At 40.3% G+C, this 18343-nt stretch overlaps 1 protein-coding gene across 1 annotated transcript; it reads left to right on the top strand.

The window, feature by feature from the left end:
* The first annotated feature begins 197 nt into the window (after positions 1–197).
* slc67a1 (solute carrier family 67 member 1) lies at positions 198–9430 on the top strand. Its single transcript, XM_033617443.2, has 10 exons — positions 198–550; positions 2306–2403; positions 2564–2709; positions 3192–3324; positions 4653–4765; positions 5258–5368; positions 5786–5886; positions 5995–6096; positions 7205–7325; positions 8815–9430. Exons 1-10 carry the CDS (start codon positions 389–391, stop codon positions 9000–9002), a joined length of 1275 nt encoding a protein of 424 aa, XP_033473334.1. The 5' UTR covers positions 198–388; the 3' UTR covers positions 9003–9430.
* Positions 9431–18343: the final 8913 nt, after the last annotated feature.

Here is an 18343-nt window from a genome sequence, read left to right as displayed (position 1 = left end):
ACTGTAAAAAACACTTCCACATTCCCGGTCAGACTTTATTTAAGAGACGTTTAAGTTCGCTCGGTTCGTATTTACGGTGCAGTATTTTTAGACAGGGCTTGAAATCAAGAAGAAGTCCAGCTGTTTTTCGGTGGATGTTGCCTTATCCAACAATTGGATGATCGTTTTCATAACCACGGTACCTCGGTAACGCCTCCATGTCGAGTGTCTGCGGTTCCAAAGTACAGATAACGTAGACTAGCTAGCTTCATAATGTGGTGAGAGTTCACCGGGTGAAAGTGGACTGATCTGACTTGATCCTTCCGCAGTTTGTTACTCACAGATGTCAGTTTAACTCTCTGCTGTAACATCAACGTTACTGTTACGTGTGTTTTCTTCAAGAAGCAAAATGAGTGCAAAAGGAGAAGCGACCGAGGAACCCCCTACAGCTTCAGTTTCACCTCAAGCTAACGTTACAGACCAACAGAAGAGGACGAAAATCATTTACATCGTGTACCTCATCGCTGCTCTGGACATCACGTGGATGTTTTTACAGTTTTCTGTCACCCCTGTAAGTACTTCTGTTATGTCAGAGCTGAAAGCTGAGATTTCCGTGCCGGCCCTGAATGTGGAAACTCTGGTTAAAGATGACCTGTAGCATTTATTACAGGTGTTATTATGCAGTTATTATGTGTATTATACGACGGTATATAAGATGTCTTTGCTGCGATTACATTTCTTAGCAGCAGCTTCCCCACATGTTACAGCCATGCTGCCAACCTTTAAGTCTACTTTCGATTTCTAAGGGGCGTGATCTACTGCTGCAGATCGTTAAATCTACAACCAATCAGAGCATCACAACATATCTGGAGCCACTGACCAATGTTAACACACTGCAGAGATGCAGAGATGAACTTTACTGGTGTAGCATCATTATATCTGAGATTTAGTGAGTATTGAAGTCTTTGCATACACTCACAGGCAGAGTATTGCAGAAATACAATGAGAATTTCATACTGTGTCTGTGCAGAGTGTCTTATAACTCGCCCATTATTAGATAAATGGTTGTGTTGGGTGAAGTCTGTTTGAATGAAACAGAGACCAGATGCAACTGTCAGGGCAAATGAAACATGAGCTCACAGATTCATCTGGTTCCCAGGCAGGGCCATAATCATCTATTTAACACTGGTGGTGGTGGGGGCCATTTTCAATCAAGTGGCAACTTACTTGAAAAATGAAACCAAGATGAAGTGCCAAAAGTGCCCTGTTTGGTTCAGTTAAATCAAACTCAAGTTGGTCTGCCCCCTAAGTGTGGTTCGTTTGGGCAGGTGTGAACACAGCAATCGTACTCGGGTGTGCATCAAAACAACCGGACCAAAACCTTGTTGAAACTATACACATAATTATGGGCGGGGACAGTTGAGCGACAGGCTGTCTGCAAGACATTAATACAGTCTGCGATTCAAACTCACCCCTTGCTCCTACACAGCTCCACCCTCTTGTCCAAATATAGTCACTTTTGGTGCCAAAAAACCAAGATGGCGACAGCTGAAATGCTGAACTTGAGGCTTCAAAAAGGAAGTTCACAAACCAATGGGTGATGTCACTGTAGCTATATAGTCTGTGTTTTCAATTGACACCTTCTGCGACCCAACCCTCCACAGGTGTCCCCGGGAAACTCTTCCCAGGAGATTTTTTTCAGAAACTTAACAGCCAAACTGACCACTTTAGAGCATTGGAACAAATAAACAAAAATCCACGATAAGAGGTTTTTAAAGTATTGATGACAAAGTGCCATTTTGGGGAGCCTGCATATGATTCAGGGCTGCACAGGAAGAGTGCACATACTGTGACTTTTTATGACAAACTACCACTGTACAAAAAGTATAACAATTGACAGTAAATAACACCTACATTACATTAAAGGTGTTAAAATGATAACACATTTGAAAGTAATAAAATAGCGAGACGGTTTTGACATTGATTGTACCTTCCCATTGCAGTCGAGCAACAGCTTTTGCTTTGGTATGGCAACACCATTTGAACAAACCACAAGCACAACTGAAGACCATAACACTATAACCAGTAGTAATTATTATGGTAATTTGTTACGTTTATTTATGATCATGATGACATTTGGATGACGGTGTGTAGTTGCCTTTTTGTGAAATGCATCAGTCAGGTGAGTGTCATGTGCAGAGATTTCACACTGACCCTGTGTTGTAAAAAATATCTGATTTCCACATCATACCTGCTGTGAATGTGTTAATATGCTCTATATGATTGTGTGTGAGTGAATCTGTATTTTCATCATGTCTCTCTGCAGTATTTGGCAAAGAAGCTTGGCTTCGACACCTTGTGGTTTGGTTATCTGCAAACCACGGTCGGTGTAATCCAACTGCTTGGGGGTCCTATGTTTGGAAGGTAAGCACAACACAAAAGTTTCTGTTATAGCTATTTTTACAGACACTAATGTTATACTTGATGTATCACAGAAGCTACTGTTTTGCCATTGCTAGTGATCTACATTTGTTTTGTCTGTCAGAAAATAAACTTGTGGTTCATGTTTTGTTGTTGTCTGCAGGTTTGGAGATATCTTCGGAGCACGAGCAGCTCTGTCTCTGGCATGTTGTGCAACAGTGGTTTTCTTTCTACTGCTGGCCATAGCAAACCATCCTGCCATGCTGTTCGTCCACAAACTCCCCACAGTCTTCATGCATGTCCTACCTGGTGAGCGTCTACAATCCTGCTCACTCAGTTTGACACTTTAAACTTCAAACCTGCATTATTCTTTGGAATAGATTAGTCATTCACTGTTATGCATTCATTCTTTCTTTCTCTCCACCATATTCTGTGGTTGAGTCTGGTGAATTATTAAAAGTGGAGCCTTTAAAACACTTCACTCAGCTACTGAGAAATGTTCAGTAGTTGTCTTTCTTGATTACTAAAGAAATTTTAAACTGCACGCTACTGAAAGATAATCAGTATTTGTCAGGATTTGGATGGTGCGCTAACAGAAATATGGGTGAAGTTAAATAGTATGTGACAAACAACATGCAAAAACCGTGAAGTATTTAGTTAAGTTTCACCTCTCTGAGCTGCTCTACTGTGTGACCTAATCTCTCATCAAATATGATTTGATCCTAATTTAACTTTTTATAACAGCTGCAGTTTCACTTGCTTCTGTCATCTTGTTCCTCTGCTGTCTGCAGCATCTCAGATGGTGGTCACAGACCTGTCAGAACCTGAAAAACGGGCAGACGCTTTATCCAAAATTGGTCTGTGTTTCGCTGTCGGTATGATCATTGGGTCCACGTTGGGCGGCCATCTTAACAGACGCTATGGGTGAGTGTCACAGTGTGTGTGTGTTTGTGTTGGGAGGTGGAGGATGAGTCTAGATTGAGTGGTGCACTGTGGAGTGAAGAGGTGGATGAGGTTTAAAAGTCATATGGCTAATGTGATGTTTGAGCATTTTCTGTACATGGAAACACTGCATTAGTTCCAGAGATCATTCTGCTGAGAAACATCCAGTCACTTAGTTTTAAGTGTCGGTTATTCAAGTTAAGAAAAACTTAACCAGTTGCACAAAACACCAGTTTTCTCCTTAAGTATGACACATCCGGCTTAATCTCTCCTTAGCTGAGGGACTTACACAGTTGCACAGGATCCCTGAAATAAAGCATGAACTACTTTACTGCATTGAAAGAGATTTTACAGCGGTACAAGTTTCCACGGATATCGTTTGTTTGCTTGGACTCACTCTTGTGGGGCTTGTTTTTGTCTCACAAAGTTGGCTTATAGGTAGTTAAAAATGGCAGAAGAAAAGAAGACAAGTAAACAATATTGGTCAGAGGAGGAGAAGATTGAATTTCTGGAGGAATACAATCATAGAAAGCACAGACTACAAAGTAAATTGCTAAGGTCTTTTGTGCAACAGTCGAGGGATTCCTTAAGTGTAAGACCAAGACAAGGAGAAAACCATAAATACTTAAGTGAACATTTTAAGGAATCCTTAAGGAGAAGACTTAAGGGTGTTTTGTGCAACTATGCACTATATCTATAATACACGTAAAATGTCCACCTAATGCTGGAGATATTCTTGCTTTTTAACCTTGCGTTTGTAAAGACAACTGGCTGCGTCATGATTTGTTCACATGCTTACCTATTACATGTGTCACGGGAGGATTTCACGAGGGCACACCAGAGAACTCAGATGTGTGGAGCCTCTGGATTTTCATGATGTAAACAGTCGGCGTAGCAGTCTAAGACTTTTCATTTAGGTTTGCAGTTTCTCCACATTGACTCCTAAAACAGTACTGATCTGTTGTCAGCTATTTTTACAAGCATATTTGTCACTTTGCAGCAGCAATGAGGCAGGTAATGATGGACTTGGTCTGTTTGCTTTTAAAACTTTATGCCCTCGTTTCGCTGCTGAAGTACCTACTGACCCCTGACCCTGTTACATCACCATACTGCACCTACACTGCCTCTACAGTTCATGTGCGTTTTGCATCTTGCAGAGTGTTGTTGATTGTGTGATTTTCTGTTGGTGTGCACAACCAACGCTGCTAACAGGCGCAGGATACGTGAGGCAGCCATCATGGGCACATGAATGTCTACTTAAAGGCACGTATATCTCCGGCTTCACACCTCTTTGACTTTGTGTTTCCCAGGGAGACCTTCACTGCTTGTTTCGGTGCTGTGGGGAGTGCCTTCAGTTTACTGTTGGTTTTGATGTTCATTCCAAAAACGACCAAAACTCAAGCTCCAAGAGCCAACACAGACAGTAAGACACACCTCTGCCTGCTACATCTGAAGTTCTCAGCTGTTTGGGAAGCTGTATGATTTTTTTGACCAGCAGTTGGTAGGTTGAGAGACAATATGTTCAAACTTGTGCTGTAGCTTACAGTTCATGAGTAGACAGTGTACAGTTTGCAGGTATGATTACATGCCGTTTAATGTACTGCAGCCTACCAGCTAACTAAACACTACACAGTCAGAGGTGCAAATCACAGTGAAGGGAAATTAAAAAATATCTTATTGTTTAATTTGTGAACAGAATGAGGCGCCATGGTTGCTGAATTCATCCAAATTTGACTCATAATCCAAAAGTAAAGTGTTTTTATTTTATGCAAAAACTAGTCTGATTTTGAATGAGCTAGAGGTTTTGACAGTCCACACATTTCTTTTGCCTTATTAGAGATGATGTAATCCGGAGGGTATCGGGCTGTTTGTGCAAATTTACATGATTTTTACTCCCTCTTTGAATTTGCTGCAGGCGAAACCAAAAAGAAGTCAATATTCAACATTGGAGAGATCACAAGACTGATGAAGTTTCCAGGTGTGAAGCGGACTTTTGTTGTGAAGATAGTTGCAGGTTTGCCGTCAGGTGAGATAATGGGAGGTTTGATTAGAGACACAAGACTGAATTTACAAGGGCTGCACTCCTTATAGGTTTATCATCACTGCAGTGTCAACTTGCGTGATTGCACATTGCACTCAGGGATTTTTTGAGTTAGTTGAAAGACAGTATCAGTTGAAAACTGAAGGCCAGATGTGTCGCCTCCCTCTGCATTTACATGGTGATTTACTGGACTGAAATTATGCTTCCATCGCACAATTGATTATTAAAGATTCTGTGTCTAGATGCCACTTAACTGACTGGAACATGTAAGGAAAATAATACATGTAAAAACAGTCTGTTCAGCCTGGGTTTAGTAGAGTTACATTTAAATAACTCTGGACATTTTACTTGAGCACTGACACTCTGTAAATCTAACCGAAGCATTGTTCTTTTTTTCCTCAGGCATTTTCCAAGTGATGTTCTCCATCATTGCGATGGAGTTCTTCAAGCTGCAGCCTGAGGAGAACGGCTATCTGATGGCGTATTTTGGCATCACCTCAATTGTAAGTGTCACACAGACTAAAATACAAAACAAGCTGATGATGATTTCAGTGCTCCTGATGATGTCAGACTGTAAGACGACGTCAGTAAAACTTTGTGTGTCTGTTCAGGTCATTCAGGGAGGAGTGGTCGGTCGGCTGACAGCCAGATACTCTGACAACTCACTGCTGCTTCTGTCCATCGCAGTGGCTTCTTTTGTGGGACTGGCTCAGGTACACACAAAAACACTCATATAAACACACACATGCCAGAGCAGGGGAGTATTTAGAGTACAGTAGTGGACTGTTTCTCAGGATCTCTGAAAAACAGCTTTGTTTCAGCTCGATAAAACAATTTATTAAACCTGTACAAGGCTTCCGTCTTCCTGTTTTCCTTGTTTTTGATTAATTCTATTTTTTTGTCCCACCTTATTACTTCTTTTTATATTTCTCTCCCAACCATCCAGTAGTTGTTGAAACATTTCATCTTAAGCCACAACTGTGAACCAGCTGATGACAATAGAGTTAGTCAGGAGATTACCATCGTTTTTAGGCTTCATACTCTAGAGACCATGACTTTGTGTAATGTGTTCATGGCAATCAATCCAATAGTTGATACTGATAATGATATTTCAACCTGCTCTCATTCTCAGTTTGTTTCATGCCGTTTAGCGGTGGTATGAGATGCACCAGGCATTGCTTTGCACTTCAAGTAACTGACGCAGCATAAAGAAAGGAGAGAGTCCACATAGGGCAGGTGGGAAGGGAAGTTGATGGGTCAAACAAACCTCAGACTTTGGACAGACCGCTGTTTGTGACCCGTGTGAAACCAAAAGTCAACCTACATTCCGACTTTGTATGCATTGAACCAACAGTGACTTACATTTCTTGGTCAAACCAAAGTTTATTTTGGAAAGTCACAATGCATGTAACAATCATGTAAATTACCACGCTGTCCCTGAGAGTCCAAAACTGATGCTGGAGGGTACCTGTTGTCGTAGTTTGACATGTAGGGCCACTGACCAGGTGTTGGTATTTGACGAGTTGGGAGTGAGAATGTGTTTGATGTTTAAGTCTGGACTAAAGTGGTGGACTGACCGACATTTCCATTGATAGTGCCATGCTGCTGATAAAAATATTACATTTTTGTTGGTGAAATCTCTTTAAATCTGAGGATTTATTCCATTTCTACTTTTCATAGCAATAGAATACATGTTTTTAATGTTGTCTATAAGAATTTCTTCTTTAGGCTCAAGTGATTGGCATTTGTTTATAATGAAAATAATCCTCAGTGGCACTTTATGCTCAGATACCTAATTTTGATGATTCTTTCTCTCTGCAGGCTTACATGCAGAATGTGTTCCAGTTCTGCCTCACAGTCGTCCCGATGATGTTTTCTCTCAGCGTATTCGGTGTCATCACAGACAGCATGCTCACCAAGGGCGTACCGTCCTCTGACACAGGTGAAGTCACCCTGCTTTTCTGCTCATGCAACATTCAGGCCATCTTCACAACATTAAGAGATGTTTCTCATCAGTGTGATTCTGAAATGTGGTGTGGGAAAACAGAAAATTCATATGTGATTTTTCTGCTTGACAACTATGCACACCGGGTCCGGTGCATATTATCTGCTTTGCTGTGTTCCATGTTTTGCATGTTTGTGAATGAAGCCAATGAGTGTTCAGTCCACACAATGAAAACTATCCAGACAGAATATAAAGGGCTAACGTTAACTGCATGATACACAAACTAATTGGACCCCAGATTTGATGCTAACATTAGCTTTGTTGGCTCACCCAGTTCTGTGACAAACATATAGCAAATGCTGCTGGGTGATCCCAAGCCATATATTGTCCTTTATTTAGTCATTGTGGTTGTTATTGCTGTGTTTGTTGTATAGTATTGGGTGGTGAGAAACAAAATTGATAAGATGTTTTCCATTAATGGCAGCAAGCTAGCTATGACCTGGAGGTATGACGTCAGCTGGAACAAAACATTTCATTGGTCATACATATATTGCTGCAGGTGGCAAGCTGCTGAAATCCAGGGCCATCTGAATATTTTTCCATCCGCAAGAATGTTACGCAGCCAAGCGTTTCGTAAGAACTGACAAAACAGTTTTTTCCATGCAAATTATTTGGACAAAAATCCATGTTTGGTGTGAAAAGGCTTTAACTTTAGGCAACTCTATTACATTCACTCTTTCACATTTTGATCACTTGGTGTGTGACTGCATCTGATCACAGCTACTTTAAACAAAAGAAGGAAAAGAAATAAAACTAAAATCTCTGATGTTTCAATGTAAGGTGTAAAAATACCAAAACCAAATGAAACAGAAAATAATATGAAAACTAGTCCATACCCATTGAGTGCACAGTTGCCCATGTACAGTTTCACATGGTGTGTGTTTGGGATACAGGTCATAGGAAATTGCAGAAAATAAATAGTCAACTGAACCCATTAAGAAGAGCAATGTATTCAGTTTTTGTGAATTTGATAGTACGATTGCTTTATTGAAAGTGCAGTAGTACCATTGCCAATAGTGGGATAGTTAGTGGGCTAAAACTGTACATTAGTAGTTGAGGTAGCACATTGAAAGGCAGATAGTTAAAGTAATTGCCTTATAGAAGCTCAGTTTTATTAAGTTTTCCAACTTTTGCCAAGAGGGAACTTTAGATATTGGTCCCTAGATTATGTTCACCCAGTTTCATGCAGATCGGTCAAACGTAATATTCCTTCATTCGCATCCTCCCATGACCCTCTACCACTGTGCCACATTTCACATGGATTGACCAAGTCAGTGAGGAGAAAAACGTGGAACAGACACACACACACAGACAAGTTTTTGTCATTATATAGTAAGACTGCAGGCTCAGCACACATCAGATAGTGTGAATTAACTAACTTAAAAATGCAGATGTACTAAAGAACCCATTTTGTTCTTGTACTCAGGCACGATGCTGGGACTGTGTGCATCCGTCCAGTCTCTGCTTCGCACGATTGGACCGACCATGGGCGGCTTCCTGTATGTGAACTACGGCCTTCCCTCCATAGGGTTGATCCAGTTTGTTGTGAATATCACTGTGTTTGTGTACCTGCTGCTACGTTGGCCTGAGAAGACAGAAGAGCGAAAGGAGTAAAATCAGTTTTTAAAAGACCTCTTTTCATCCTCAATTAGTCATCAAACTACCAGAGGAGATGTAAATTCAGTATTTGATTTTAGGAAAAATCATTTCTACAGTTGCATACATTTGAATCACTCTGTCACAGTGGTTTACATAACGAGATGAGGTCAAGTCAGTTTTTCCAGTTTGGTTGCTGTTTTATCTGTGGTGAAGTTTCAGATGTAAACCACTAGATGGCAGCAAACCCTCCATTTTATCTCATGATACTTTCCCAGGGTTTAAAATGTTCATACAAGTTGTTCTAAAACCAGTTTGCTGTTACTTAGATTTTATTAAATGTCATCAGAAATTAAAAAATAAGAATTACACCAATTAACATCATGCCTAATCAAAACTATTTTTAATATACCAAAACAATTCTTAATAAAAAGTTTATTTTCTTATGTGTCATTGTTTTTCATTTAACTATTAAAAATGTTTTGTACATTTATTCATGAAGAGGCAGATAGATATTCCAGACTTTTGTCTGCGTTGAATAAGTCACTTAATCTTAAAGGTCTAAATGCTTTTTCAGATCTGTGGCAGAAACGTATAAATGTAATTGAAATAGTCATATAGTTCATGAATAAAATGAATACTGCCAGAACATTTCAGCCACTTCAGTGCAGTGATGATAGCATGATCTTTCCACAAGCAACTGGAGCTTTATTCATCTGTTAAAACTATGGCATTGGACTGGACTTATACAGATAAAAAGAGATTTCATCATGTTTTTATTTGATCCTTACAACCAACAGCTCGGTTTAGTCCCAGTCTGCAGAGCCACTCCACTACATTTATTTGCGAGCTTAAATCAGCCACCTGTCACTTTTGATATTCAAAACGTGATGAGATTTTTAAGATACAACACATTGTTAAAAATCAAACCAGACATTTCCAGACTTTTTGGCTTTTGATCCAGCATCTAGGGATTTGCATGTTGTGTTTGAAATGTCTAAAATGTGTTAGCAGTTAGCAAAATTTGTGTATGTTACAGATACCTACATTCATTCTCTCTTCATTTCTACTTGAGCAGCCATCAGGCAGGAGACATGCTGCTGCTTTTGTCAGCTAGTTGACAGTAGAACACTGGTAAAGCCACTGGGGACCAACCAACTAATTTCATCTTTTATTTTTATCTTCCAGGTGGGTGAAAGTCTCAGAAAGAACAGCTAATCATAACTCAATATTATGTTCATTAATTGCTGTTGTTAGGTTTATGTAGCAAGTTAGGTTTTATAATCAACAGGTGTCAGTAAGCTGTGATAGATACACGGGGTGGGGTCTTTTGTGCTAATGTGACTGCCAAGAGTCCAATAGGGTTATGATGCACATCAAACTGCCTTGCTGTGCCTACTAAGGCTTTTTGGTGCATGTTCGTCCACCTACAACAAATGGTCTACCTCAAATTGTGTGTGTCAGGTGCTTTAATCATGTTTTGGCTTATTTTTTCTTCTTTCCTCCCCCATTAATCATCTCATGTCCACACAGATCACCACACTATCTTCTGAGCCTTTGGTGGGGCATAACCGTTAGATCGAGAACCACTGAACTAAACTCCCTAAATGTTTATAAAGTAGATAAAACTAAAAGTAAAATGCAGTTGAAGCATCAGCGTTTAATAATCTAATAATGTGTTTTATATCAGTAACAGGGGACTTTTTCTCTGCAGAGCAAATATAATATAAATATGATATGAATTTTAAGATATTAAATACAGGACTTTTACTTGTAATGAAGTATTTTATTAATGTATACTTTTAATTGAATAAAAGATTTAAATACTTCTTCCACCACTATGTCATCAACATGACAATATGTAACTAATATGTATTAACAAATATTAAATCACCAATGCAGAAAAACAAATGACGTACAGCACCCTACCCCTGCAGAAGCCAAGCTGCAGCATGTTGAAGTGATGTCACAAAATCTGCAGCAGGTGTCTTCATTGTTTCTACAGAATACTCTGTTTATGAAATATTACATCCCACAATCCGGGATAAATATTATCTTATTTTATCAGTAGGGGGTCGGTGGTGTTACGGAGTCATTAAGGACCAGGCTGCACCTTCAACAGATGTCACTGGTGTGATTTCTTTGCCAGTTTGTTGAGCCAAATATGCAATGAAAGCAGCCACACAAGCGGAGGAGACTGACATTCAGATTTCATCTTAAAAATTGCAACAAATAAAGAACCCATGTTTGTTTATTTTGTTGTCTTTCTTTTCTTAATGATCTTAAGGAGACATTTTGAAGCAAAGCTTTCGGCCATAATTGACATGCTTTTTTTATTTTAAAAAATTAAGGTAAATTGGTATATTTTTTAACATTTAAAGGTCTAGGCGGTTTAGGAGCATCTATTGGCAAAAAAATGGTATACAATATTTATAACTACATTTTCATTACTTTAAAATCACCTGAAAATACTTTTTTTTGTGTGTTTTCATTACTGAAGAATGAGCTGTTTATATCTACATATGCAGGAGGTTATCTTCCACAGAGTCTGTCTTCTTGTTCTACAGTAGCCCAGAATGGACAGACCTAACAGTGACACTGGATAGAGCAATAAGCATTTTTGCATTTTCTCGTCGGCCACTGTCACAGCCACATTCACTTGGTTGCAATCTGCAACCTCAGCTGCTTGATGTCACAAAATCCTACACACTAGATCCTGGTTCTGCTACAGCAGAGCCGTGCCCCTGAGAGGTTGTCAGTTACTGCAGAAGGGCCACCAAATTATTGTTTCATAATTTAATTTAAGTTTTTTTGTTTTTTTCCAAAAATAAAATATGTCTGAAAAACACATTAACATGAATCCAAAATACTAGTAGCAAAGATTAATAAACTATTCATAAAAAAAAAATCCATTAATGATAGGCTAACTGTTAGCCATGAATCCTTGTGCAGTCATGTGAGCTAGCTAATGCTAAATCACTGTGTGGCACCTGTCCATAACGGGATGGTCCTTAAAAAGTCTTAAATGTCTGAATGTTTTAATGTCCTAAATTCAATGCTCCAACAATAAAGTCATTATATATTGTAGTCTATTTTTAATTGTCTAGTCTATAGTCTATTTATAATTTGTCAGGTCTTTACTTCTACAAACATTTTATCTAATTTAATTTATCCATTTTTTAATTTCTTTTTGTGAAAATGAGTGAAGTCTTTCAATGTACAAGTCCACATTTCTAATGTTACAAATCTTTAAAAAACTATAATTAAAGTCATTTTACTTCATACTTTTACATACAATTTAAACATACCGGCAAATAAGCTGTATTATTACTTCAAATGTACGACATTAATGTGAGCAACAATACATCCTTTTGTAGCTTTTCAAGAAAAAGACTCTGACACACCGTCCGCCTCAGAAACCACCAGCGAAAGTGCAGACGGCGAGGCTAATGCACTTAGCCATGCTACAGCTGCTGCATATTTAGCTACAAGCGAGTGCAGGCAAGAGAAAACCCCCAAAATATTCAGGGAATTATTTCAAGTGCAACTCAGTCTTATACAATATACATAGTAGAGGGTCTCTGCTCTGTGTGTCTTTGAGCTAAGGGGTCCTTGGCCTGAAAACGTTGAAGACCCCTGCACTAGACCTTTCACTATCAGAGAGAATAGCATTTTAGTTTTATGATACTTTTATAAATTTTAAATTTGGCAAATATATCTATTAGAAATCAATAGAGTTGACTCAAAGCTCCTTTTTTTGCAGTGAGCAAACAGATTTCCTGCTTTAATCAATCTTACATGTTTCTTTGCATTAATATAATATTATAATATGAAGAGTGAGGACTTCCCTTAGGACAGTGGTAAGAAAATGTTTTGTTGAAAAATTCAAAGTGAGCACGTTGAAGGATATATTTAGTAACTCTTAGCTGGCAGCGTGTAACAGTCTGTTTAGGCGGACTGCACCTTTAATGTGATCAGTCGTCTCAGTGTCAATCCCATCATCACGACCCTGATCCCACACATACACTCACTTATTTCTCGCTGTAGTCTGAGTCGTGACACGTATTTTGCACAAACACACTGGATGCACAGCTGTGTGTGTCAGTGCTGCTCCGCTGACTTTTTACACTCACCTTGTGAAATAAAAAGAGACAGTCGCTCTTGAATCTTCTTCCTCTGTATCTCTCTCTCTGACTCACAGAGACTCAAAGGAGCTGCAGATAGATTTGAAGGGTGTCACTGTATCTGTGGACCCAGGGGGCGGCCCTGACCACTGGAGGGGGTGCCTTGTTACACTTGGCCCTTTGAGTCAGGGGGAGCCGGGACAATGCTGCTGTTAACACTCCTGACGGGGACCTTTGGGTTCTCTGAAAGTTTAATGTGACTCTGCGAGCGACCTGCGCTCACTGAGGTCAGAGATGAGCTCGGCCCGGCGTCAGTCCAAGGTTGCCCTGTGTTGGTGCATTGGAAACTAAACGCCAGTGGGGGGGGCATCGGTGTCCTGGGCTTGTTTTGTCCCCTGTGGCATGGATAATGAGGCATCTCTCTCCACCTGCCGCATGGAGAGATGAGGCTCACTGTCTCACTTAAAAAGAGCACAGGTTACCTATCTGATTTGTCCACGGCAGGCCCGGGACATGATCTGAAGCACAGGAGCCTTCAGCCTAAATGTTTTATACCTCAGGTTTTCTTATTGCTGTCTGTGCTGCACCACACGAAGCTCCTTATCACAGACACTTTGTCTTCGTAGGTGCATCTTGAAAATTAGCATCCGAGTGGGACTTCTTGTATTGATAGCATGGACATAAAGAAACATTACTGACTTACATTCATTTGTCATACAGCACACCGACATTGTGCTGATTCTTGCTCAGGAATAATACAAACCTGACGTGCATGTGACAGCAGCTCAGCATGGCCACCAACCCCCCGTCGTCCTCTCCAGTGGACCTCGTGGAGCTCTTGGAGTTGGCCACAGCAACGAAAGGTGATCTTAGGGGGGTTTTGTCTTGGTGTAATCAGACAGCGACATCATCAATCATGAGAGGGTGAATTACAGCGGGTTACAATGGGAGATAAGATAATGAGTGGGGCCTCAGCGACCTGCTGAGGGACAGCTCGAGTTCCCGTCCTGATTACATGGCAGCGGCCTGATGAGCTGCAAACCTCTCTGACGATGCTGGCTGCACAAATCCAAGATGGAGGAACATACTTTTTTTGTCCAACTTCATCATAACGAAAGGACAGAATGCACGTGAAATAAGCTTTACTGTATCTCATGGTTACTTGCATGGTATGGAAATCAGCTGCTGGATACAATTGTTTGTAACAGGTAAGAAGTTCAGAACCAGGAGATGGAGCATAAATGAATAGAGCATCGCAAAGATATATGCACATACCGAACAGGAGTGGAGGGAAATGGATACAGCATAGTAACACCATAGTTTGAGTGGCGTTATTGTATCGATACACCGACGCCAAGTATTGATCATACATAATTAATTTTGCAAATATACATTTTAATGCAGCTTTTGGTACTAGAATAATATAATCGATTCCTTTTTCGTCCACTAAATGGTGGTGAGGTTGTTTTTTTTCCTGGTGAGGTCAGCAGAGGTCTCAGTCAGCGGCATTAGGACGGAAGTTCATCAAAACAAAGATGGAGACACCTGAGAAAGTAATCAGACACACGCTGTCTGCGTTTAAATCAAACGTCTGGATTTTTTAACACGGAAGGAAAGGAGAACTTGGATATGACACATGCGATTTGCAAGCAGTGTCATGTGAATATAAAATACTCTGGGAATATTTTGACCATGAGGGCTCACCTCACACTCAACCATCCAGAGATAGCATTAGCTGCTAAGCTAACGCTAGACCTGCTCTGTTAAAGAATCAACCAACACTGGACACACTTATCTTGACAAAACTACCATCCAACTCTGACAGTCCATCACCAACTTCATGTGCAAAGATCTGCGTCCATACAGCGTTGTTGTCCAACCCAACAGTTTTTCACTGACACAGCCATACACAAGCTCTACAGTGAAGTGAAGCATAAAGCTGAGGAATCTTTGAGTACAACAGATAGCATTAACTTGTGGCGCCGGGACTTCAAGGTCAGTGGATTCATATGTGAAATGGCACGTTATCTCATAGAGAGCTGGCGACTTCTGTCTCATGTTCTCCACACTAGATCAGTGGTTCCCAACTGGTTCAGCCACAGGGTCCAGATTTCTTCTTAGTCATTAGTTCGAGGTCCACATAGTTTAATGTATTCAGCGTCATACTTGTGTTTGGCCACATCGTTGACCTAGTTTGCTGTCTCTGTCAAGTAGCTGTCCATTAGTCAATTATTCTACAGCAGGAAACAGCACTTCAAAGTAAAAGCTATGTGCCAGAAATTCTCTGTACTTCAAAATAAAGTGTGTTTTTTCCAAACTTAACATTTCGCAAGTCACTTGTGGTCCATTCAGAGTGGAGCCACGACCCACTTTTGGAACCACTGCTCCAGAGGCTTCCATCTTGACCAGCTGGCAACCAGGACGCCTCGACAAGGAGAACATTTGGTGGTGGTAAAGGTATCATGAGAAATTCTTCCCCATTTAGGTCATTTGATCACTGAGATTTTGGACAGACCAACTAACTAACCATCATAAATACCAATATATTTTAACATGTATTGACACTAAATGTGTACTGATTGAATCATCTCTTACTCTGGTATCAATATATGCATCATGAGCTCGCAGGTGAGTATCACGTGCGGAGAAATGACAGGCTGTGTGATGAATCACCAGACATCTTAATACACAAGCTGCCCCCTCCTCTGTATCTGCGTTGCCATGAAGCGTGCTCGGCCGTGTGTCAGCGGCTCTGAGCCCCATGACGCCCGGCCGAGTCCACACTCTCACTCCCTGACATGTGCCACCACTCACTAATCCTCCACTGACGCTCCTCTGCAGCATCATACTCGACAACAAAACAATAAATGACCACTGCGCTGACCTCAGAGGGCAACCGGCTCTCGCTGCTTCAGACAGGATCTAAATATTCTCCCTGTGTGGAAGGCCATATTGGTTCTCTAAACAAGTTAATACAGAGGAGCGGCTGCATGTTAGCTGATTATCTTACACAGTATACCAGGGGACACAGGGGAGGTTTCTTTTCAATATATAAATGCTGCTCCACAGAAATTAATTGTTTTCTTGAGGATTAAAACAGTTGGAGATTTGAATATCTGAAGATAATATGAAAAGAGAGGATGTGGATATCATTTTAATTATGGCTGAGCCGATTAGATAACAATATGATGCATTAGTAAAAGGCGGGAAAAAGTGTGCCAGGCGAGGCATCTGTTTGAATTAGCAACTGTAAGCTCTGCATGTTATTTGCATGACTCATATGGAGCAGCATCTGTGTTCTTTAAAGATAAATCTGACCATTATTGGTCCTGTTGGTCAGCTTAGGGGCTACTGTGTGTGACGAAACCAAGGTTTCATGTGGGCCGGTCTGAGTTCTTCATACAGTCAATTACAGTCCGGAAAGAGCTGGATTATCTGTCTGGGATCTGCAGCCTCTGAAAAGTTACAGTATCAGTATAACCTCATTTAAAGGAACTCTCAAACAAGAATTTATAGATGGGAGAAATACTTTCTTCTTTCCACTTGTTTGGGCTGAAAGCAGAACACAGACCTCACTGCTCACAGCAACAAAACCACCAACTATCCCACCAAAATTATTTGGAAGATGCTAAAATCTGATAAAATTCTTTGGCTCATAGTCATAAGTAAACATTAGGGCTACATCTTAAATACACTGCACACTTGCACAGCTGTTTTCAGTTTTCCAGCCCTGACAGGTTAACCAACTCAAGTCAAACACAATCAGTCCCTCTAATTTGTCCGTACCAAAGGTGTGTTGAGACAAGTAGTTGTCAGTGTATGGGTCTTCAGTTTTATGTTTCAATAATACCTTAGCATGTGGTTAGGTTTAGGCACAAAAACCATTTGGTTGTGGTTAGAAAGAGATCATGTTTGGGCTTATAATACCCAGTTTTGGGGGCAAAATCCCCACTGCACACACAGTGATGTCTTTTTAAAAAACAACTGCTTTTCATGCCTGGAAGAAGCCAGAAACACAACAATGGTTTGCTATCAATCACCCAAGTTAGTTTGACTAAAAAGCTGCCAAAACACAGCAACGACTCAATAAACCACAACAGGATTTGTTGCTTGTTGGTCTCAAACAGTGGTCTGCAGCTTGACAGACGTCTTGCGTTTGTGTCAAGTCATCCGCCATCACTGCCACCTCCAATCAGCTCACATACTATGTTACTTTAGAAGCAGACGTGTGACACGTCACTGCCTTTTCTTGCCTATGATATAAACAATAAATAACACAATCATCACTATATATGTATATATATATATATATATATATATATATATATATACACATATATATAAAATTATCGACGCATTCATGTGATAAATGATCGCTGGGTAGCTTGTGATTTTCCCAGCCAAGACATATTGATTTAATTATCTAGGCCTAAGTCTCTGTTGATTGTATTTATATTATCAATCTGAATCTACAAAGTATCTAAAGCTATCAAATTAATGTATCAAATAAATGTAGAGTAAAAAGTACAGTCCCTCTGAAATGGAGTAGAAGTATGAAGTAACAGAAAATGGAAATGAAATAATGGAGAATAATGTACAAATATCTCAGAACAGTACTACAGTACTTCAGTAAATGTACGTAACTCCTTTCCACCAATGCAAACACCAGAGACATACAGGGATACAGAGGTAAGTTACTGATTATATTTGGCACATATGGTATAGAATAACCCAAAGATAGTATAGTACTGAGAACATGGAGACCATTGAAGACTCACAATTAGTCTCAAAATTAGCCTGTATTAAAAGTACTGTTTTAAATACCTGTGATATTTACTCAGGCAATTGATTTCCTCACTGATTATTATCTGGATGGCAGATGGTGGGATGGTGGTAATCCCAGCTGCCCACTGGCCTGACCCTTTGCACTCCACCCACCGCCTCCCAAACCAACACGCGACACCCCCTCACCCACCCCACCCGAAACCTTAACAAACCCGCTGAGCCGTACGGCCAAAGAGCTGCTTTAAACTGGTGAGTAATGGCTGTGTCAGCAGTCAGTAGATGAGCCAGAGGGTGAGGGGGGTGGACGGGTGAGGGGATGAGGGGATGACTGGGGTATTAGAGCCCCATTAAAGCTAAGGCTCTATTGTTAAACTAAAAATATATTATATAAACTGTTACTATACATCCCCAAGATTCACAAATAAAGGCTTACCAATGTATATATTGGTC

Source organism: Epinephelus lanceolatus, chromosome 2, assembly GCF_041903045.1.
Source record: "Epinephelus lanceolatus isolate andai-2023 chromosome 2, ASM4190304v1, whole genome shotgun sequence".
Taxonomy (NCBI): domain Eukaryota; kingdom Metazoa; phylum Chordata; class Actinopteri; order Perciformes; family Serranidae; genus Epinephelus; species Epinephelus lanceolatus.
The sequence above is the reverse complement of the archived record's forward strand: the minus strand, read 5'-3'. Positions and strand labels throughout refer to the sequence as shown.